The following is a 25,083-nucleotide window of genomic DNA, read 5'->3' as shown; positions in this document are numbered from 1 at the left end:
ATTTTTCTGAATAAGCAAATAATGCACAAGTACATTAAGAAATTGTCAAAATGTACTTGTTTTACAGTAAATAAGTCAGAAATATATCAAACAAAAAAAGGAACAACTTGTAAATCTACCAGGATTTTAGTTCACAAGCTATGGGATTAAATCTAGCATAAACAGCTGCAACAAGCCTGGTTGAGTAAAGGTCTGATTCACTCATTTTTTTAAAACACATTTGTTGTGATCTAGTAGGAATGAACGTCTTGTGAGTCATTTTCTATGGTTAAAAAAGCTCTCATGCTCTTGTTTCGGGGGGGTAGAAGTTGTTGAAGGAGTGTGGGGCAGAGGGTGACAGGGTATTCAGGATAGGCAAACATCTTGCCTCTGATTGGCTAACAGCAATGCAACTCTTCCACCGCCTCCATTCACTTTACTTTCTTGGGTAAAATAATGCAACATTGGTGTTTTATCACCACAAATCACACAAGGAGTTGCTAATGCTAACAGTTAGCTTCTACTAGCCGAGATATGCTCTGCTTTCTCTCAGGTGACCATAAGTCAAATCAAGCTTATTTATAAAACTGCATGGCAGCTTACCTAAGTGCAGCACAAAAAATCAACATACCTACATGATGCATACATAAAATACAAAACCGATATAAAACTACAACTGTGACAAAAGGCAATCAAGACAAGTAAAAGCAGTATTTGTAAAATGGAAATAAAGGAGTAGGAAAAAACACAAGTATCAAAAATTAAACCCAATTCTAGCCCTCCCACTGTCTTTATGGGTGACCCCGCCAGGAAAGTTGACCATTGGGCAGGATTGATGGTTTATCCCTTGAGGTCCACGTGGCAGAGGTGAGGTGACACTCACTCTTCACCCCTGCCACGTGGACTGCCCCTACCAATAACTGCCAAAGACGTAGCACAGGAAACAGAGCGAGGCCTTGTACTCTCTAAAGTAAAACAGCCTGTGATGTCCGGTTGGCCTAAGCATGCCACGGATGAGGAGTCACCGCCCTATGTGAAACACAAGTTTGATCTAACAGTAGAACATAAGTGTGTACATTGGGGGTTCAGGGTTGTTATCCCTGAAAAACTGCATGGCACGTTATTGTCAGAGCTGCATGATAGCCATTGGGGAATGGTGAAAATGAAGTCGCTCTCCCCCAGCTTGTTTTGGTGGCCTACTCTTGATGAGGATATTGAAAATGAGGCAAACCAGTGTGAAGTTTGTAAGCACCAGTGTAGCATGCCAACCACAGCACCTGTGCACAAGTGGAAGAGGGCTTCAGGTCAATGGGAGAGAATCCACCTTGATTTTGCTGAGGTACATAAGCAAATGATTCTGGTAGTGATGGATGCCAATGCACACTGGCCTGAAATAATACACGTGCAGACCACTACAGCCAGCAAGACCATTGAAGTTATGAGAAATTTGTTTGCAGCGTATGGGTTGCCAGAAGAGTTAGTAACGGACAATGGTCCACAATTCACGCCTAGTGAATTTGAGGCGTTCCTTACCATGAATGCTGTTAAGCACATTAAAACTCCTGCTTATCATCCAGCATCAAACGGCTTGGCTGAAAGGTTAGTCCAAAATTTCTAAAAAATCTTTAGCCAAAAGCAAATTTGTGGGTGGCATGACATTACAACATTGTATTGCCAACTTCTTGTACAGCTACAGAAACATGCCACACACCACAACTAAGAAAACACCGGCCGAACTGTTTTTACACAGGCACGTTCGCACAGGACTTTCACTGGTAAAACCTGATGCAGTTTGAGTAAGCAGTGTTCCAACCCAGGCTGCAGGGAAGAAAAAGCTGAGATCCTTTTCTGTGGGTCAGGCCGTATTGGTGAGAAACTACAGGGGAGGAGGGAAGTGGTTGAATGGTGTGATAACTGATGTTTTGGGTCCTGTAACATATTTGGTGTCTTTGAATGGGAAAAATGTAAAAAGACATGTGAACCAGATGCTCGATGCAAAGAGGAAATATGGACAGCCAAAACAAATGATGAATGAAACTGAAGAACACTGGGATTACCACTATGATCCTGGAGATGATTTGGGACATACTGATACTACTCCTGTGAGTGAGTAGTTTTCTGAGGAAAACCAGGGATCAGTTGATACTGACCAAGCTCTAGCAGCTACTGCAAATTCCTGCCTTAGAGAGCGGCCTAAAAAAAAAGTATGTCCTCCTGAGCGTTTGGACTTGTAAGGAGTTGATTTTTTTAAACAACATATTGTTTAACGACTTTTAAAATTAAACAAAACGAGATGTTGTATCTAAGGACACATCAATGTTTCTTGTTTCATGTCAAACTGTCAATGAGTATTTTTTTTTCTGTTCTGCTGTCGCAATGGTAATAAGTTCATAACATTGTAGTTGAGTTGAGGTTAAAGAAGAGGACAAACAAAGATGAAAAACAAGTTCACTCTTGAGCTACAGGGGAGGAGCTGTGGTGTCTGGGAATATTAAATGCTCTGATGTGTTTATATTCGGGTCCAGTGGCACCGTCATTCCTATAAAGGGCATGAGAGGCCCAGGGAGGACTGTTCTAGAAGAGACAAATGCTTACCCAAGTGGTTGTGTACTGCTCTTGTTCTAAATAAAGAAGCTGAAGAGCCAACTCGATGTTGTTTTTTCATCTCAGGAGCATTCCTAACATTTAAATCTGGACACTACAGTCATCACACACTGGTGAAATTCATCTCCGCAATTGACCCTTCCCCGTGGGGAGCGGTGAACTCTGGAAAACTGTTTGGTGGTTTAACCCCCCAATCCAACCCTTTAAAGCTCAGTGTCAAGCAGGGAGGCATTGGGTCCCATTGTTAAGGTCTTTGGTATGACCCGACCGGGATTTGAACCCTAATCTCCCAGTCTCAGGGCGGACATTTTGGCACTGGGACTAGGACTGGCATAACCAAAAGCTCATTCACCACACCTTGTCACCATAACTGATTTCAACAAGTCAACATTACAGGACACTTAAGGTAGGTTTCAACTAGTGTTTGTTGTGTTAAAAGAAGCTATTTATTATTAAGCCTATTACTTCTATTTGATCTATAAACCGTGAGATGTTCTGATGGTGTAATCAGACAAATCAGTAAGAACTGGGATAAGTTTGCAGTTACAAGATTTTTTCTCTTAAAATATTTATTCATATCACATCCCATAAACTGTAATTAGCAAATAAAAGTCCTGATTTAACGAAATGTTCATAATAAAGATGGAATTATCATATAACCATGTTGCAAAGCTAAACATTTCCTCCCATTCATTAATCCTTTCATCCATCTGACAGCCAGACCCTTCCTGTTGCTAGTTTCTAACAATCTTTAGTTACAAAAGAAAGGAAAGTTTCATGAATAGCATCCACGTGTGACTCTTCTTTAATAGATGACATTTTCTTGAAAAATAAAAACTGTAAAATGCTTTGCATGGACCTGAGAAATCAGCATGCTGCCAGATTCAGTCCCACGTCTGCACATTTCTGGATGAGAAAAGGGCAAAAGAGTGAGTGTGTTTAAAGGTCAAGCATTAATGGTAACACTTCCTCAGCCGCTCAGTAATCAGCTGTACCTCTCACCAAGCAGAGTTAGGGTTAAAGGTTACACAACGTGCAGAAATGATGTAGGCAACACTTTGATTGCTGACGGTGTGCTAGACCAGTTATACAAATGAAGAACCTATTTCAGTGCCTGACGCATATCACAGCTGTCAACATCCTTTACCACCAATACAAGTTTGTTATCATGTAACAGCTTGGGAGAGACGCCAATTACCGTTCCAAGGGGGTGACTCACATTTAACTGTGTCTCTCAAGTGTAGGTAGTAGTTAGTAGGAAGATGAAACAAACCACCCAACATCCGCCTACTTTCCTTTAGTCTATTCAACCATATTTTAAGACAAGGACCTAGGAGCAGTCATTCATCCCCCTGTCAGTGTTTTGGGTTAGGGTTAGGATTAGGGGATGACTGCTGATGTTTCTCTCTTTGACAAATTGCTTGCAAAAAAAAAAATTTGGTCTTCCAGGCCAGCAGCGCCTTCATTCTCAATTTCCCCCGAACCTGCCTACCCATTAGTGATGAGCTGGCGCTTGTCAGTAGAAGAAGGCAAGCAGCAAAAAGACCCACCATCCTGTATTAGGTCACACAATATGTAACGGGATTACGTGACAAAAGAGTTGAACAGTGCCAGATTGAGTGGTTGAAGAGAGGCAGCAAACAGCAGTGGGAAAGCGGTGTCTCAGATGAAGTTATGGCAATGAATAAATCAGTGCTGACAGATCGCAATTAGGAGAGCGGTCCTTGCCTAAAGTCACTGGTCAGTAACCCAAGTGTTCTCAAAGTCTGTTGTGCAGTAGAAGGTCTTTGTATCTGAGCAGATACTAAAGATTAGATCTAAATAGGCTGGTATATTTCTTCCAATTCCCAAAGTTTTTCTAATTACAGTGTTACTTTGACTCCTCTAAAAAGGGCGGATTCAGCAGGGCTGTAAACAGACATCCATTATGGTCAGTTCAGTCATTCAGGGAGTGGAGCCATGTTTCTCAATCATTGGTCCATTAAAAAGCCTAGCATTACTGAAGGTAATGCATATTGTCTGGTACTATTCAGAATTTTTTTTGTTTTTTTTTTGTTTGTTTAGTTTAGAGCTCACCATATTTTTGGAAATCATGGGGTTGCATTTATTTTGACCAAATAACATACGATATCTTGCAATATTGCAAGATCTTGTACATATCTTTGCTAAATACATGTAAAATTGACTGATACTTTGTCAACAATTCAGAAAAATACAAAACTCCAAACAGGCAAGGCAAAAATATCATTGGCCACCTTTCACATTTTGTGGCAATTACCTGAAATCTAATTACAACTGAATTCAATCCAGTTAGGTTCAGAATCTAATCTAGCTACATGGATTGATTTTCAATTCAATTGTAATGTAATACAATTAAGTTCAATCTAGAGCTGCAACAAACGATTAATTGGATAATCGATGAATCGGATGGGGTCTCGACACGATTAATCGATTAATCGGATTACATAGGGACATTTTTAAAAACTGTTAGGGAAACGTTATTTCTCTCCTTCCTTCACTTTATTAAACACAACATTATTAGAAAACAGTTCAATAGCAGAAAAACAACATGCCATCACCTAAATTGTCTTATAAGGTGTATAGACAGAGACCCTAAGCTACACCTATCTGTGACCTAAAATGCTTGGTCCAAGTTAAACAGCTTAAAGAGCAAGTCAACCCCTACCAGAGTTTAACTCCACTCCCACTTCATGTTTGAAAAATGCAACACATGCTGTTGCCTGGCAGACCGAGAGGGCGGAGCCGCTAACAAATACACACACACTCAGGCTCACGAACGCATTGTGACATCATAATGTACCAGTTTACATCATAGCATACCTCTTAGCCAATAGCGGTGGCAGATTTAAATTAAAATACAGTGCAGAGTTTTTACCTGACAACGACACAACACTGCCAGTTTTAGGCAGAATATTTAAATTTTAACTAAGATGCACTGAAGTGCCAAATTATTGACAACACGTGTCTGCAGCACGATTAGACACTCGTTTATTTAGTTTATCAGCAAAAAAAATGTTTATTTGGGGGTGACTTGCTCTTTAAGGGCAATTCTCATCTGTTTTGATGATCTCATCTGTAGACATTTATTATAATTGGGGATGTCAAACAACTAATTTTTAAATGTAATTAAACATAGGCTATGAATTAATCAAAATTAATCACCATTTCCAAAAATGACTGAAAAAGTACCAAATAAAACAAAAGTAAATGAATGCCATCCTCCTTGCGATGATGCCCTGAGCAACTGCCATAAAGTCACATCAAGAAATGCTGCTGATCATTCCAATGATCCCAAATAGACTCACATTAGGCCACATGAAAGCAACTGAACCCAAAAATATATTAACCAGTATATACTGCACTCTCACACAACACGCCTGCTGCAACAGTTAGGACTCCTACCTCCCTTTTAAAAGCGTTTTCGCTTCTGAGGACATTGTGGTTGTAAAGCCACATGCTAGTAGTCTGGGCCCGGTGTGATCAACCAGTTTCTGCGGGAATGTGACGGCGGAACCGGTTCGCAGCGGCGAGAGTCCCCCCCCCCCCCCCCCCGCCTATCTAATAGCGTCGCGCTTACGATTTTATAGACTTTTTTTAACTAGCTTAGGGCATGTCTAGCCTGTGTAATTATCCGGAGCTTGGGTGAATCACTTTTGAAAAGTTTTTAACTTACCCGGACACCGAGCTCTCTCCTTCCTCGCTGATGATTTCAACATGCTTGCGTTTAAGACGCTGCATCATCACTGCAGCACTCCCGTGCCATGCTAAGTCTGACCTACAAACATTGCAGGTAACGAATGTCTTCGCCTGATTTAACTGAAAATGCTCCCAAACTTTAGAAGTTTTTACTTTTTTGGGGTCTCGCTGCTTCTGCCATGTTCCTCTTTCCAAACACCTGCCGGCTCTGCGGTCTGCGCGCAACGGCGGGCGGGAGGGGAGGGGGCTTTTGGAAGAGTTGTGCAACACAACGAATCGATGACGCAATTCGTTGCCAACGCTTTTAGTAATCGAATTTCATCGAATTTATCGATTCGTTGTTCAATCAATTATAAAATGCCAATAAAGTCATATTGTATGTCCAAACTCCCATGGATAGGAAACATCTCCAGCACCATTAGGCAAATTTGGACAGATGACATACATCCCAAGTTGTTTGCAGGACACCACCTGCGACTGTGGCTGAAGGATGACATTTGGCTAAACACCGTTGGTCAAACGAGGCCAGACTGACATAACAAAGTGTCATCAGCACAAACATGAATAACAGTCTTACTGCACATATGATCATCAATGGCCTGTGTCATCCGCTCTGTGCCCAGAGATGCATTTCACTGATGTCTCTAATGCCAGGTTATCAAGGTTTGCTTTTCAGCAAGTGTTTGGCAAAGTTTGAAAAATCTGTACAAAAGTGAAAAGGTTGGGCCCTCTTCCAAACGTCTGAGAGTCAGCCTGAGGTCCTTGCTGCTGGGGTTCTGCTGGAGGAATGATAAGACCACCCTTGCAGGCTCAGCTTTGGCTAAAAGGGATTGACAAGCTAATGGTTTCTGTTCAGCAATGAGATGAGCTTCCAAGTCTGGTAGCTTCAACTTCAAATCTGCTAAAAGTCTACAGATATTTAATGTCACTTTTAGAAGGTGAAGGAGTCAACATGTGACTTCTCCCCCTGAGCCTGAGATCAGTGGACTCAGTGGTCTCCTTTAAAAAGCAGCTAAAAACTCACTTGTTCAGGCTGGCTTTTGTGTGATCTTCATCACCCTCTCCTTGTTCTGCTCTCCCCACCTATTCCACCTTCCCTCTTTCATATTCACTCTCTCTCTTTCTTTACATTTTTAATCACAATTGTCTATTTTTTGCTCATTTTAAATATATTTTTAATAATTTTCTAAATTATTTTTTATATTTTTACATTTTTTATTATTGTGAAGCGCCTCGTGATTTTTTATCTTGAGACGCTCTAGAAAAGATATTTACTTCTTCTTCTTCTACTTATGACACTAATGAGCACAGGCCGAGCAGGGAGAGGCTCTAAAGCTAGCTGACCTCAGACATATTGATAAAAGCAAGAAGTGTTAAAACGTGAGAAGAAAAGATGCACAAATGAGGTGTGGGAGCAGAAATGTGTGAATGAAAGTGTAAAATGAGTCGGGGGGGGGGGGGGATCAAACAATTACAATGTAACATGTAAGAGTTCTGACAGAGGAGATAATTGTTTTGTAGGTCATAAAAAATCTATCTTTATTTTCTTCTTGATTAAACCAGATTTATGAAATTCCCTAAAATAATGCCATATATATGTATATATATATATATATATATATATATATATATATATATATATATATATATATATATGTGTGTATATATATATATATATATATATATATATATATATATATATATATATATATATATATACACACACACACACACACACACACACACGTTAAGGGTCATGTTAGGCTGAAATTTACCATTTGTGATCGGCTGCATCAATCAAATATACACACACGTCTGTATAGACACACACACACACACACACACACACACACATGTTCCTAGCAGGCAGGGGTGTGGTATGAAACAATGTGCCACTCTGGACACAGAAGAGCAGAGAACCACTAGTGCACAGTCCATTAAGTCATAGGCAGTGAGATTAAACCCCTTGATGAGAAAAGGATATAAAAAAAACTGATGGGAAAAATAGTCAATCCATGAAAGGAGAGTGGGAGTGTGAAAGGCCAGAAGTGGACCTGATGCATCTGACTACAGGAGAAGTTGATTATTTGAAGTTCATTAACCTCCGACACCCTCTGAGAACAGACTATCATACACATTCAGTTTTTTTTCTCCAGCTTACTTCATTTGAGCTATGTTCATCCCTCTGATTGCTGCTACGAACTTGAAAAAGCATGCTCAGAGGTTTTAAGCGAGAATGTTCGACACAGAGAGAGACAAGACAGAAAGAGCAATCAAATCTCAAACTAAATTCAAAAATACCAACGAGGACAAATGACGGCACTGCGTGAGCTTCTTACTTCCTTACTAAAGGCAAAGATGGAAACAAGTTTGTACAAAGGAGGTCATCCTTGGTTTCTGCCTCAGAGTGAGACACAGGCTAGCATTCAACACAGCATGGAGGAGGCAACCAGGCAGTCTCAGAGCACCAGGTGATTGCCTCTGTATTGCAGTAATGTTTTGAGAGTAAAAAGGGAATTCAGCAAACTACTTTTACTTTCTTTTCACCCACCTTAGCCCCTTCAGAGTACATCAAAAGATAGAAGTCTATTAAATCTGAGGAAGGAACTAACAGAAAAGCCAGACCACCTGTTCTAGCCATACAAGAACAGTCCCAGAGCTGAGGTTGCTGCCTGATGTTGCACCATACAGCGCCATCTAGTGTTGCTGTTTAAGCCACAGCACACTGACTAATATGATTTCTAATGCATGCACACAAAATAAAAAGAATGCAGCTAAACTGTTCTGTGATATTAAACACATCATTACATCATGGTCGCATTGGTCTGTAAGATTTTTCTTCAGGGGTATCATCCTGTAAGAAACGTTACTAACTGGCATAATAAACTCTACAAAATGTGAATGTTTTATTTTGTCAAGTGCCTTGAGATCACTCTTATTGTGATTTGTCTCTGTATAAATAAACTAAAGTGAATTGAATTGAATATTTTTTGTTTAGTAATTAAATACATACATGCATACTTTCCAGTTGAGGTGGCTCGGGCATCTGGTCAGGATGCCTCCTGGACGCCTCCCTGGTGAGGGTTTCCGGGCACGTCCAGCCGGGAGGAGACCTAAAGGTAGACCCAGGACACGTTGGAGGGACTATGTCTCTCACCTGGCCAGGGAAGCATTGGGATTCCCCCAGAGGAGCTGGCCCAAGTGGCTGGGGAGAGGGATGTCTGGGCCTCTCGCCTTAGGCTACTGCCCCCGCGACCCGACTCCGGATAAGCGGATGAAAATAAATGGATGGATGGATGGATGGATGGATGGATGGATGGACATGCATGCTTTAACTGACATATTTTGCCCATTCATTTGTGGCATTTTCGTCAGTACATGAATCTATAAATGAAAACATAGGTCTTAAAAATGGATGTTTCTCTCTCTGAAAAAGTAAAAACTGTACAAAAAATCAAATAAAATAAATAAGTCCAAGGCTTTTCAAGAATATCCCCACATTTATCACGAAAGATACTGTATCTTTGGGCTAGTCAATAACAGATGTGGTTAAAAGATTAAAAATCTTGAAAGAAGCTTTGGTTTCTTCTTGTTTTAGAACCATCAGAGTTCTTATGAAAGGTTTTGAAGACAATCCAACATGAACATTTGTCCTTGTTCCAGTCAAGTGGTCTGAAATCACATTGATGGCCTACAGCTGACTTCCTTATAAGAACACCTACACACAGGGGCGTGATGCTTTTGAAGTACCAGCTGAGACGGTAGAGGAGCGTTTCGCTCTTCCTGGTTGCCAAAATCACAGATCATGGATCTACTGCCATCAGACGAACACGGCATATGGGAGTCATTTAGAAGAAGCAGCTGGTGGCTGTTTTTCTTTCTTCAAGAGGAAGAGGATATACAGTAAGATCCTCACCAGTTATAAACAGTACACAACATCTGGATTAACACTGCACAACAACCACAAACACATATCAGAACAAAAAATAAATGAGAGGCACCCACAGCGAGTTCCCACATTTAAATGTGAAATACTGTCCATGTGCTAAAAATCTCTCACCTCATCAAACATTCATGGCAGGAAAAGAGAATGTGGGTGAGTAGGGAGTGGGCGCAGATCTTTTTTTGTCACTCTCAGCTGCTGTTCTGGGATAAGGTTGATGGAAACTGCTGGTTCGATCGGGTTGAACGGAGTTTCTCAAGCTGAGTAAACTTTTTTTTAAATACATACTAGAATTTCACAGATAGGGTGAGCTTTTCTGATGCAAAATTAATATTTAGGTTATCCCAAATATCTTTAGATAGATAGATAGATAGATAGATAGATAGATAGATAGATAGATAGATAGATAGATAGATAGATAGATAGATAGATAGATAGATAGATAGATAGATAGATAGATAGATAGATAGATAGATAGATAGATAGATAGATAGATAGATAGATAGATAGATAGATAGATAGATAGATAGATAGATAGATAGATAGATAGATAGATAGATGATAGATAGATAGATAGATAGATAGATAGATAGATAGATAGATAGATAGATAGATAGATAGATAGATAGATAGATAGATAGATAGATAGATAGATAGATAGATAGATAGATAGATAGATAGATGATAGATAGATGATAGATAGATGATAGATAGATGATAGATAGATAGATAGATAGACAGATAGATAGATAGATAGATGATAGATAGATGATAGATAGATAGATAGATAGATAGATAGATAGATAGATAGATAGATAGATAGATAGATAGATAGATAGATAGATAGATAGATAGATAGATAGATAGATAGATAGATAGATAGATAGATGATAGATAGATAGATAGATAGATAGATAGATAGATAGATAGATAGATAGATAGATAGATAGATAGATAGATAGATAGATAGATAGATAGATAGATAGATAGATAGATAGATAGATAGATAGATAGATAGATAGATAGATAGATAGATAGATAGATAGATAGATAGATAGATAGATAGGTCGGTGGGTAGGTAAGTAGAGCAGAAATTATTGTCTTCCTTTAACTAAACTGGACTGAGTCTTTGATATTCACTCATCTTCAAACATTTAAAGATCATCAGAATCGATCTAAGGTCCCGTAATTATCATAATCAAAACAAACCAGTAATTAAAAACATTAACAGCTTCATTATTCAACTTCTCTTCACTAAATGTTTGATTTTTCTCATCCATCTATATGTGTTCAGTTGCTTTTATACTTTAATTATGGAGTTACGTAGCAACAGGTTCAATGAATACTCTCCTATCTGTTATAAAACTGTCCTTTAGATTCCCCGTCAAGTGGTTTCCATGGTAATAAAAGAGTGAATCAGTGCATTAATGCAAATGGACCGGTTCATCCCGGTGACACTGTGACTGGTTGTTTATCTGCTGCTTTTAATTGGTGTTCAGTTGACCCCTGCTTGTAAACACAGACAAAAACGGCCAAAACAAGCGTAGCATGTGGGCTCGCCCACACACATTATTACCATGGTGTGTGTGTGTGTGTGTGTGTGTGTGTGTGTGTGTGTGTGTGTGCGTGCGTGCGTGCGTGCGTGCGTGTGTGTGTGTGTGTGTGTGTGTGTGTGTGAGATAGTTTGTCCTGTGTGCGCCTGTGTTGCCCTGCGATGGACTGGCTCTCTGTCCAGGGTGTACCCCGCCTGATTGCCCACTGACCACTGGAGATGGAAACCCCCCCCCCACCCCCACCCCCCCACCCACCCACCCTACGTGGACAAGGCGGGTTCAGACAATGGATGGATGGGTTGTTAAGTGCTGAAAATATAATCCGTGGGTACGTCCCGCCATCCTTGACAGGTGCTTGTTATAAATCTGATTAAATTCAGACAAACAAAATCAAGAAGTGAAAATAACCTCAGATTAGAGAGCCAGATATGGAGCTGATCATTTATCCAACCTGTATGTTTATGAGAATCTCATGTTACTAGCAGTGATGCAGCCAATATGAGTCATGTGGTAAAACTGATTAAATCTGGGTTCTGAAAAATGTTGTCCCCAAAACTGCTAAATGAATTTGGTCTTCTTCTCGTAGAGACAATAAACGTTCAAACTGGTGTTCAGAGTTTTCCAGTGCTGGTGATGATTTTGAATGCTCGACAGACTTCTCCATTTCACAGAGAAGACACTTATGGCTGGTCTTGAGTTTATCAATAGTCTGATTCCAGGCCAGGATCTGGGTTTAGGATTAACTCGCTGCATAATGGATGTGTGCCTCTTACCATAGTCTCTCGGCCTATTGGAGCAGAGAAGACGTACTCCAGCTGAAAGACGATTGCCAAAGCCTGATTATTGGCCAATCTGAGTTCCAAGCTGCTGCGAAGGCCCAGCGTCTGAGGAGGGGATGATGCTGCCACTCTAAAGAGAAAGCAGAGAGACAAAGGTGTGACAAATGTGAGGTCAGCACTCCTTTTGGGAACGTGAAAAGTTCCACTATTGCTTAATCTGTGTTTTCTAATAAAAGGAGGAACAAAATCAATGAGTTTGACGATTTCCTGGCAGGCTCAGTCGTTCTGTGTGAGGAATGGAATGGCTCTACTGGTATTCATCATTCGCCGTTTGCATACACCATAGGCGAGAGCACACTGTGGAGCGCCAGCGTGTCTCGAGGTGGAGCCGAGCGCCTTTTCTTTCTTCGCCTCACAAACTCTCCAGAGTCACAATTTCCATCTTTTCTCTAAAGCATCACACAAGCGAGGCAGACTGTCGGATATCACCGACAGCACTGGCAAAAGTCAAGTGCCATAATTACTGCCTACACTGGTGTTTTCAAACCAAACCGTGTTTAAAACAACACTTTCCACCTCAAAAGGAAGAAGGAAACATTTGTCACGATGATGATGATGATGATGATGGTGATCACAGTCATATACCACAGTAATCAGGCACAGATTGTTGCCCATGTGTTTGTTGTCTATCGTGCTTTTATGTGGTAGAAAGAAACCCATATTCTCATCCACATAATCATCCCTTCCCGAAGCTCTGATGAGAAGCAGCAAGCACAACATTTTGATTTGGGATGTGTGAATTTCATGGGGGGGTGTTTTCTACTGTTGTTTACCTTTTGATGGATTTACTTGATTCATACCACACAATACTGTGTATTTGTATTTAAAACCCCTGCATAAAATATACCACCCAATTACCGTGATGGGGCACGGCTTGAAGAAGAGCACTCACGCTGACAGAGATGTGTGGAAAATGTCAGGAAACACACCCTTCGCATGTGGTTTCTGTTATCGTTGTCCAGTGACAGCATGTGGGCGAACAGTATTATATTTTCAACCAATTAGGGTTTTTTTGGAGACAGCTCTGTCAGCACAAGCATATTTCTTAATGCCACTCACAGTGGATTTCATTACGAAAGGACAAACTTAGAGCACAGAAGGGGATCAAAATCAGGACATTACGAAAGAAAAATTGGAAATATACCCTTTTCACCTTCCACGTCTCAACAATATATATTTGTAACAGCAGCCAATGTGGCCCGAAACAGAGCTTGTATGACAAGTATTGCTGTAATCTCGTATAGTGGCTCTGTGGGGAATATATTTGAGGAGAGGTGAATGCGTTAGCATCACCCACGCTGAGAAAATACCAAAGGGAAAGACACAATCCACCTGCACAATGTCTCTGATAGTGATATTCTCCTTAAAGGCTCCCCCGTACACCCACACAACTCATTAACAGGAACTGCTGGCTGCTGTTTACGAGAGGCGGTCAGAGGTTTGCTCTGTCACAACGGTGGCTACAGAGGAATCTCGGTGACAGCTAGAGTACTCAGCGAACTGTAAGCTGTACCAGACAAATTATCTCAAAGCATGCGGCTTTCCCTTTTTTTTCTCCCCCAGTCAGTACTGGGTAATTCATAAATCAGAGGAAGTGAATATGTGGGCCACTTTGGATAATTTCATTGTCGGAATTTTAGCTATAGTAAAGATTGCATTATGCATGATGGGACAGAGGTGAGATGTTTCTCTCTTGCTCCATTTCCAGGGCAGACCGAAGGCCTTACATAGGCCATAGCCACTTTGACTAGGTCACTCACTGGTGCTCTCAGTAAAACTCAAGGGAAACCGCAGGTGCAGTTACATCTCTTCAGTTGTACAGCTGCGGCCCGAGAAATCCAAAGCCTTAATCCAGGTAAATTCAGTTTACTTCTATAACGCCAAATCACACCAAGAGTCGTCTCAAGGCACTTCACAAAGTAAACCTTCCAACTGAAACTACTTATCAGTGAGTTCTGTTCATTGAACCAATTAGTAAAACATGTTCTATGCAAGAAACCCCAGCAGATTGCATCTAGCCACTGACTTTACATCAATCCCCATTCTAAACAAGCATGTAGCGACGGTGGAGAGGAAAACTCCCCTTTAACAAGAAGTAACCTCCAACAGAGCCTAACTCAGTACGAGCAGCCATCTGTCACAACCCACTAGGGTTTTGAGAAGAACAGTAGGGTACAATAATTAACTTTGGCCTATTTTTAATCCTTTTCTTATGCCAGTAGGATCAACGAACAGCGTCTCAGCCCTCTCCACTCCTTGTGCCGCATTTGCAACTTGAACTGGACCGGTAACCTGAAGTCTCTCAAAGTCATGTATCTCTCGAGAAGCCCTAACGCTTCGTGGCAATCCAAGTTTCCACCACAGAACAGACAAGCTAGAGATGGTTAAGAGTTTATTGTTTCATGTTCATCATGGCAGAGCTTCTGAAAAACATAGAAAACCTTTATCCAATGCAACCAAACAGAGAAAGGGAACATCGACTGATGGGTCAAACAAGAATCAACATCGGGAAAGCGTTTTCTGAATGATGAGAGCTAAGAGACAAAGAAGTAAATGGTAAATGGCCTGTATTTGATATAGCGCCTTCTAGAGTCCTGGAACCCCCCAAGGCGCTTTACAACACAATCAGTCATTCACCCATTCACACACACATTCACACACTGGTGGGGATGAGCTACAATGTAACCACAGCTGCCCTGGGGTGCACTGACAGAGGCGAGGCTGCCGAGCACTGGCGCCACCGGTCCCTCCGACCACCACCAGCAGGCAACATGGGTTAAGTGTCTTGCCCAAGGACACAACGACAGCGACAGACTGAGCGGGACTCGAACCTGCAACCTTCCGATTACGGGGCGAGCACTTAACTCCTGTGCCACCGTCGCCCCAAGTATTCTAAGTGGATGTGGACCTTGCGATTATGGTATTACGCTTGTAAGAATGACTTTAATATGTGGTCAGCTACTTTGAAACATGGGGGAACACCTAGGAGGGAGGGGGAAAACATGACTGACAGTGATTTAAAACAGACATTAGATGGTGTTAAAGCTAGCCAAAACTGCCAAATGTCCCTTTAAAGGACATTTACGTCATTTTCAGAGTGTTTGTGTATGTACAAGATAGATAGATTTGTGAATGGCCCTTACACAAGAAACAGTATGTCTGACAGGACCAGTGAGATAATGGCTAAAGTGTATTGTCAGATCCATTTGCACAAGCTATTTTTAGCTGATTAACAAGGGCTAACAAAAACATGGACTCACCAAAAAGAAAGCTATTTGCACGTGTAAAAAATAAATAATAAAAAGTGTCATTCTAACCAAAATAGGTTTGAAAGATCAAGCTCAACATTATGTTAGAAATCTTAGTGTCCCATGTGCTCCCAACTGAACACGTTGAATGAAGAGGTTTGATGTATGAGATTTACAGCATTAATGGGAAATGGCCACTTTTGTCTAAGTCTATTTGCTGTCAGACAAAATAATAGATGCATTATGAAAAGAGCACTATCTCACAGGAAAATGGACTCTTCTATGAACTATCCCCAACAGGAAGTAAAAACAACTTGTCGAACAAAAATGTTTAACAAGATGCTGCAGATCTACTGAAGTGAGAACGTTTATGGAGACGAGGACAAAATGTACTTCATCCAGACATCTTTAATATTATAGATAAAATGGCATTAATGCAAACCAAGCTTTTTCAAAAAAATATTCTTTCCGCTGACTTTACATTCAATCACTTGCTATCAGGAAAAAGGAACAGTGCCTGGAGAGGCTGATGAAATACCACAAAAATAAGCACTACAGAAAGTCTTTTTGCACATCTGCAGATTTTCTCTGACATCAGAATTATGCTCCCCTGCAGCTCACAGCTACGGCTATACCGTAGATGCATACATGTGTTCGTCCTGCTCACCTGTCCGTGACCAGGGTGCTGCTTTTAGAAGTGCTGTCTGCTCGTGCTCTGACCCCTGAAGCAAGGGACTCCAGCACCACCACTTGGGGTTTATCAAGGAAACACCAGCCATTGTGCACACCGACATGGAGCCTCCTCTCCTGGATGATGACTGTTCTTTGGAAATCCTCAAGTGCTGGTTGTTTCTGCGAATGAGTGAGAAATAAGGCGTGGGTTATTATACCAAGAGTTGCAGCGTTCCCATTATGTTTTGACTTATTTCTCTCCTGAACATTATTATATCAAATTAACCAATTAAATGTATAAAGCTTGTCCAAATCATCCAACCTTCAGGTATTTCTAGACTCTCTGGTGGAGGTTTAATACTCATAGTGTACTTCATGCTACACTTTGAAAGAGCTGTATGATGTGTTTATTGTAAATGACTTGGCTGGTACTTTAAAGGTGCAATATCTAATGACACCCTGTGGTCAAATGTGGTTACTGCAGGCCATTTTTCTAAGCAAAAAATGACTTTCTCATTCCCGTTCCATGGGTTTCATGGCTGTTGCCAGTTATGGATCAGATCCAGAAGATTCTAGATGGCAAGTGAAGACAAGTCATATTCAGTTAAGTAGGTAAATGCATAGACATGTCTGGTGCTAGCACTCTTGGGTGTTTTATGGTAGGGAGCATTTACTACACTTATTACAGTAATGTGTCTCCTGCATTTGAGGAAGTGTGGTCGTTTGCCATGATTGACTCGTTATTCATTCACTGAGATACCGAGTTGGTGGTAATTGAAAAAGTAGCTTGAGATATTTGTAGAGCTGACAATTTTCTTCTCATTCACTGTTAGCATTGTTAGCTTAACGTTAGCCTCTAGCTTGCTTCACTCGATATTAGAGTAAAACAAAATGACGCTGTGGCTTCTTAGACAAGGCAAGGCAGCTTTATTCGTATAGCACATTTCATACATGGAAGCAATTCAAAGTGCTTTCCATTAGCGAGATTAGCACAAACATTACAGCACAATTAAAATACAAAAATAAGTTTAGATCAAACTTCTTGGGGTACAAGAAATAACTTCTGGGTTGCTCATGTTTATTGGCTTTGATTCTTTAAACAACTCTGGTGCTTTTTACCTGCTGGTATCGAATTCCAGCGCTGCAGTATTAGCTCTGCACAGACTTGTCCACCTCACATGCTCACTGACTGTAAGCAAAGACTATGTCCCTCTTTATTATTTATTTAAAGGAGAAAAAGTAACAACCCCCAGCCAGCTGAGAATGAAATTTGTTTCAATGTAACCATCCTTCCAACATGATTGAGACGTTAGGCTGTTTTGTGATTATTTCACTGTAGGATTCTTACATATTGCTCCTTTAAGCCAACCTCTTGTTGGACAGGGATTGTTTCAGATATTAAAGTGCAAGAAAAAACACAAAATTTCAAAAGGAATCACACTGAATTGGCACATACAACCCCACACGTCATGTAGTTGCAAACAAACTGAGACTGCAACTTTTATGTCACATCTTAGTTTTAAAGTATCTTAATCAATTCTCATTGGACCAATGACCCCTCCCTAAATAGATGAAAATTGTTGCTCATATTTATAGAACATGTTTGAAATCTCTGCAACACACGAGCAAAGCCCTGTTAGTCACATGAATAAATTAGCAACCCTTGCAATTTTTAAAGACATTTTGGAAACTCCCTCAGGAATGCAGTTCACTCATCTTCACTAACAGCCACAGTGAGAAGCTGGCTGTACCTGTCTGCACCAAAAGGAGTTTCTGCTGAAAAAGTCTACTTAGCTAACAATTACATTGTTACGCTCAAAACGGGCGGTGCAAAAATGTTTATCATGTATCTACATGCTGACTGACAGCTGTTCACTGTCTGACTGTAAAAGAAAAACTCCCTAACCCTAAAGTGCAAAGCCATACTAAGCTCCCCTCTCATCCCACTCCTTCCCATTTGTTTCATTTCAATCGTGTTTCTCTTCATAACATCTCCTACTCCCACTCACCCTCTCTTTCCATTGTTGCTCTCGCTCTCTGTCCCACCTTGCAGCTTAACACCTTCTCCATATCCACCCACACCTTCTCAATCAAATTAGCATATCAATTCAGACAGCATTTTTTATGTCCTTAAGCAGCAACAGCAGGAGCAGCAGCCTCAGCTTGCCTAGATACCAAACAACCCACATTCAACACTGCTTGCTGTTGTTCTCCTGTTACATCTACACACCATTCTTCCCTCTGCCTTTTTACAGCGTGCCCTCGTTTTTTTACTGTCATTTTTTATTAATTTATTGTATACATTTTCACAAACCACAGCTAACAAATGTTTTGCAATTTACTTTTGGCGATGGAAGAATATGATTTTTGTAGAAACAATTCCTTCCTTTTCTTTGTTGCTGGGAGAAAAAGATCTCCAGTGAAGCCTATACTTTAAATTCCAGTGTGCTCTCCTTACAAAAGGAGAAATTCACGTTGGCTCCAATCAAATACAATTGAATACAGTCTCAATGGTCTGTGTTGTGTGTTTTGAGATATACTGGCTCTTATTTGCCTTTAGGGAATGTTACATGGCTGCTCCAGTTGAACAGCACATGCTAAGGTAGTGATTTATGAAATGTCTAAACAGAGGAAGTCGCATTACCTGTAGTTGTCGTGTCTCTACAGTGTTTTTTTTTTTCAAAATAACACACAAAAATGGTTTGAATTTCACATTACAATCAAATTAAGTCAGTACAGTTTTTTCCTATGTTTTCTGGTATGCATTGACACACCACTGCTTTATTTTATTTTATGCTTACGTGTTTCTAAAATCTGTGTTAAGTGGGTTCAACAAAAATCCCATTTCTCTGTAAATTGCCAGGTACAAGGACTGCATGTTAAATTAGGAAGAGAATGGTAAATGGCCTGTATTGATGGGGTGGGGATGAGCTACGATGTAGCCTTAGCTGCCTTGGGGCGCACTGACAGAGGCGAGGCCTGCCGAATACTGATGCCACCGGTCCCTCTGACCACCACCAGCAGGCAAGGCAGGACACAACAGCAGCATTATTTGGTGGGAGCCAGGATCGAACCTGCAACCTTCCGATTTAGCAGCACAAGAAGTCCCAGGAGAGGGGAAGAGTCCAAGACCCCACCTGGTATATACAGCCATACACAGACACAGTCACACACTCCCTCCCTCATGCTCACAAATACACATACAACCTAAGGGGCTCTGCACACAGGAAGCAACATCGCCTCTCCTCCATTCATTTTCAATGAGACATGCGCGACAAAGCGATAATCGCGGGTCTCCCTACTACCAAGCGAAACGCGAAAAACGTGCACATGAAATGTTGTGCTCGTGCACGTGTCGTGCACAGACAACCCAGCAACGCGATCCCAGAAAGTTGAAATATTTTCAACTTTTCATCGCTGTCGCTCGGACGAGGACCAATCAACGGAGGTTTCGTTCACTGACCAATGAGCGGACAGGATGCTCCGCACATCTCCGAGGAAACATGAAGGAGAAGTTGATTATTATTATTATGTTTTATACAGTAAAATCAGAAGTAAGATTTCACATAACTCTAGCAGCACCTTGTGAAACATCATATCTACCACTTTTTTTAACTCTGAACCGCTTAAATAACCTTAATTACCTCCAACCTGACACAGCCAAACAAAACAACGGAAGTTTCGATTTCGCCATGGAACAGAACGCGTAGACGGCTTTGCCACTGGCCGCTGCCGCGGGTCGCCTCCTGTGTGTCGGGTAATAAAAGCGACAGCAACAAATTTCGCTGATCGCGGTCGTTTGTCCGGGCCCGTGTGCAGAGCCCTTAAGACTTACAAAAATGAACGCTAGACACCCACTCACTCTCCTCATACACACCCTATTCACTCTGGTCCCGGTACTGCTGCACAAGGGGTGCAACCATCACCGGTTCCCAGAGTTCGCCCCTTTCTGCCTTCTGATTACTGGACAACCTGCACTACCTCCTGAAACTGCTCAGGAGACAATAAACAAAAACAAGATGGCTGTTGGGAAAAACTGGGAAATTTAAGAGGCTCTGAAAGTCTGGCTTCTTTGGGGTAACACTTAGAGAAATAAGGAGTCACTTAAGAGATATAAATACACAATATTACATCCATCCATTCGTCCATCCATCACTTTTCCACAGTTGTGACTATGAAGGTAACTGGTCCAGGTGAAAAACCCAGACATCCTTTCCCCAGGAACACCCTCCAGATTCACCTGGGGTGTCCCAAAGGTTCCCCACACCATAAAAGATGAATAATCCTCTTAGTGAGTTCTGATCTGCTCCAGTGAGGTGTGCCCGTCATTTAGTGGATCAATGTCACTCATTACCTCACTAATATTCACTTAATTAAGCCGCCTATTTTTAAGCCTATTCCTCAAAAAATGGTAAAAATTGTATTTAATGGTAAAATTGTTTAGATAGCCTTGTAGTGCTGGGTTTGCTGATTAATTTGATGGGAATTATTACTTTTTCTTCTTTAGTGTGAGGGTTGTTTTGGGCCTGTTAAGGAACTAATGTCACAGGGTCCCCCACCTGGAGGACCCTAGGGCTTACATTGTCAGCTGAGGTATCTTTGTTTACAAGGAGGACCTGTAGAGACCTAAAACATCTCCACAAGCTCTGTTTGGCTCCCATCGGCTATCATCCCTGGGCCACCTTCGCTGATACCTGAACCCATATTGCCACAGTAAACAAGATAGTGGTAGACACCAGTCACAGTTTTCTACTTCCAAACATCTTGTTATACGTGACTTCAATGTGAAGCACTTTGTGATTCTATGTCTGGGATAAGTGCTACAGTATATGAATAAAATGTACGGACTTACTTACTACGTCACTTTAAATGGTGTTTCTCTTTTGGGGACTCTAGTAGTTAGTCCTACAGGTGAAGTGGTAAGAACCGGCTGTTTCTCCTCTGACATTATTGGGCAGCAAACGTCTCACACCAGTGGTGTTCCGTTGCAAAATGCGTGAGCACGTAATGAAAGGTGAATGAGTGGTGCAGTGGTTCAGTGAAACCAGCAACCAGATGGTCCAATTGTTGATTTCGGATCGAACCATGTTATTAGCTGGTACTGATTTAAATAAATGCAGGAGAACTACTTCGTTATTTATTTTTTCTCCACATAATATTTATGGCTATATTATGTTAGACCATTGTTAAGAGGCATGAAAAAAAATTTTTAAGCTAGCCTGTTTTGCAGATTCACCATGGTAACTATCCTCTGTCTGTGCTCAGTATATACCACATAAGTGAAATTACAGAACATGGACACAGCATCATCCTATCACAGTGAAGCTGTTAAGTTAGATAAGTTTGTTCTTGCATCATGCTGCTGGTATAACTTAGCTTTGTGCATTTGTCTAAGTAAAACACTTTGTTATCTTTTGCCTCACAATGACAGAGTAGCAGCCATCGGCACAAGAGTGACAGGATATAAGTAAATAATTGCTTTCACTGACATCCAGATCATAATGATTGTGCACATTTTCACAGTCTGTCTGTTCTCCCATTTTCCTCCACTGTAGTCTGTGAAGGATGACAGCAAAATGGCTTCATGTTTTGTTGGATGGCTCTGCCATGAAGTGTGTCAGAAGGAAAATAAAAGAAAGACAGGGAAAAAGTTGTTTATAAGACAGCTTCAGTCAAAGTGCTGCTTTCTGGTCCCTCTATCCCTCCTCTCCTTTAAGTTTCTCTTTCATTTATTTCATTGCTCTTTCTTCTCACTCTGTCAGTTTCTCTCTTTCACTACCTATCTTGCACGCTATCCTCTTTCTTCACCCCCTTGCTGCTGTCTGCCGCCGTCACAGATTTCTTCCTCTCTCGCCTGAAATATGAATATTTTAGAGCTAAGAAGCTTAAGGGGAACAATGAAATGGCCCCAAAGTTAAATTATACTCAATTTCCGTAGTCACAGAAGAGGGACTTCTCTGAGTGATGAGCACACCGGAGCATCATGGGCGTGTCTTTTCCTTTTTCGAACATATTAAACCTTGTTGTCTCACACCTTTTATTTAAACCGCTTTTGATTTTTTGCCATGAAGGGGCTTCTTTGTCGAATCTGACACAGGTGCTGTGGCAAATGTGCACTTTCAGTCATCAAGGGTAAAGCTGTGTTCAAACTGTCTACGTGGGCGACGGTGGCACAGGAGTTAAGTGCTCGCCCCGTAATCGGAAGGTTGCAGGTTCGAGCCCCGCTCAGTCTGTCGCTATCGTGTCCTTGGGCAAGACACTTAACCCACGTTGCCTGCTGGTGGTGGTCGGAGGGACCGGTGGCGCCAGTGCTCGGCAGCCTCGCCTCTGTCAGTGCGCCCCAGGGCAGCTGTGGCTACATTGTAGCTCATCCCCACCAGTGTGTGAATGTGGTGTGTAAATGGGTGAATGGCTGGTTGTGTTGTAAAGCACCTTGGGGGGTTCCAGGACTCTAGAAGGCGCTATATCAAATACAGGCCATTTACCATTTTATCATTTATTCATTTGTAGTCCACTATTTAGTGATGTTTTATGGTGATGTTAAAAGCAACTCTTTGTAGTGGATGCAGTTTTTTATTCAGTCTATTGTATAAAGATCATCAGCTCTGGAGCTTTGTACTGGTTAGGTGTAGAATTACAAATGCCAAATGTGTTAGATAGGCGCAGACTCAGCAACCTCATGGGCGATTGTAAACATTCCTGTCTGACCATTCTGAAAGAGGAAAAAACTGACAAGACCACCAGCTGGCTGAGATTGAAATCTGTTTCAGTGTTTAAACAAGATTTATTTTCCATTTTTAACAGTGCAGTACAGTAAATTATCCGTCTCAGATGGTTCAGACGTCTTTCTTGCTAGTGGCGGTCAGAGGGACTGGTGCCGCTGACTGTAACCTTCTGTGGCTACGCTGTAGCCTATCACCATCAATGTGTGAATGTACGTTTGAATGATTTTATGATTAGGGAATACAATTCAGCAAAATATTGAATCTGTGTGGAGAACTAAGTGATTAACTGAAAAATAAAGGTAGCAGCACTGAAAGACTTGATAAAAGTGAGGGCCACCCCTTAAGAAGACTGTGTGATTATACTGACAGTAACACATAATGATTAATGGTTTGTCTCTATCCAGCATACTTCTAGTCCAAGTTTTAAATAAAATAAAAATGTATCAAATGTAAGATTGGACTTTGGTATTAAATGATAAAACCATTATAGCATGTTAACCAGAAAGATTATCTGAGATTGGATTTACCGACTCAAATGTGAGGCGAGACCGGTGGGAGACAGAGGAGTGAGGATGAAATATTAGTAAGCAAAACTAATTTAGTAAGGGACCTTGTCATCTGAACATAATTGAACTGCTAAAAACGAAAAAGCAATTTCAGTGAATTCAGAAATGGTAGCAGTTGAAACTGGAAGCAGGAAAAAGCTGTCTTATACACAATTTAGAGACAAATTACTGCAGATTTTCTGAGAATTGTAATAACACGTTTTTCTTTGAAATAACAGGACAAAATGGAAGAACGTGCTCTCTTTAATGGATATGAGAATAAAGAAAGCTCAGGACAGAGAATGTTTTGGATAATAAAATCAGTAGCTTAGTTGAGAGGGACTAAAAACACCATTTATTAGCTCTTTCAAGATGTACACATTAAATATTTAATGGATCAATCAAAACCACCTAAAGAAACAGTCTAATGTGACCGTCTATCTTTTTTACATTTGAATTCTGATGGCAATTTCTAAACTTCTCCTGTTCAGGGGAATTCTACAAAAAAAGCATCAATTCAGAAAAAGGACTCTAATCCTGTGAGCAGCTTGACCCCGTGCTTCTACAGGATGCCAGAGGCACTGTGAGAGTCTCTGGGTGCTGAATGGACTTCATTATCTTAATTGTCCATGCCTTTAATCCACACCTGTGTTTGGACAGTGTTCAACACTCAGTCTAGAGCTACTTCTTGCTTTGCTTTGTCAAAACTTTGACAGTTTTTCTGTCCTTTTTTTAAGGAAAAAATTATTTTTAGAAATCTGTCAGAATACCATGATGTAGCTTGTGGCAAGTAGTAAGATAAGCCTAGTGTGAACCGTTGCTTAATTGGGTGAAAGTGCCAAATGTTTCATTAACATTTTAGGCAAAATTTAGCTTTAAAAAGTAACAGTAATTAAAAACATGTCAGTAGCTGAGTGATGTGTATGCAACTCCACCAAATAAATATGCGTAGCAAAGGCATCTTAGCATTAGCATGCTCAAAAACTCACCAAATTTTGCACACTTGTCAGACATGTGTGAAATGTGAGTGCTTTAAGTGTCTTGCAAAAATCACAAAAGAAACAGCAGAACAGCGCCCCCAAGAAATTTTCTAAAAAGTCTACGCTTTGACCTTACTTAAGAGTTGTGAAATTGACTACATTTGTACAACTCACCGAGACTCACACAAGATTCTCTTGCACCTAAAGCCGGGCGTACACTGTGCGACTTTTTCACTCGTAGCACTCAGCTTCAGCTCAAACTGTACGACTTCCTCGCA

The 25,083-nt window shown here is 41.0% G+C and overlaps 1 protein-coding gene across 4 annotated transcripts in view; it reads right to left on the bottom strand.

Moving 5' to 3' along the window:
* Nucleotides 1–25,083, bottom strand: part of nphp4 (nephronophthisis 4) — a 226,391-nt gene that overhangs the window by 132,685 nt on the left and 68,623 nt on the right. For all 4 annotated transcript variants that reach the window (XM_015967467.3, XM_015967468.3, XM_015967465.3 and 1 more), the window contains exons 7-8: nt 16,551–16,735; nt 12,570–12,705 (exon numbers count right to left, since the gene is read on the bottom strand). In XM_015967467.3, coding sequence (XP_015822953.3) covers nt 12,570–12,705; nt 16,551–16,735 — 321 coding nt within the window. The remainder of the gene's footprint in view (nt 1–12,569; nt 12,706–16,550; nt 16,736–25,083) is intronic.

Source organism: Nothobranchius furzeri, chromosome 15, assembly GCF_043380555.1.
Source record: "Nothobranchius furzeri strain GRZ-AD chromosome 15, NfurGRZ-RIMD1, whole genome shotgun sequence".
NCBI classification, from domain to species: domain Eukaryota; kingdom Metazoa; phylum Chordata; class Actinopteri; order Cyprinodontiformes; family Nothobranchiidae; genus Nothobranchius; species Nothobranchius furzeri.
This window is presented reverse-complemented; position numbering and strand designations above follow the sequence as displayed.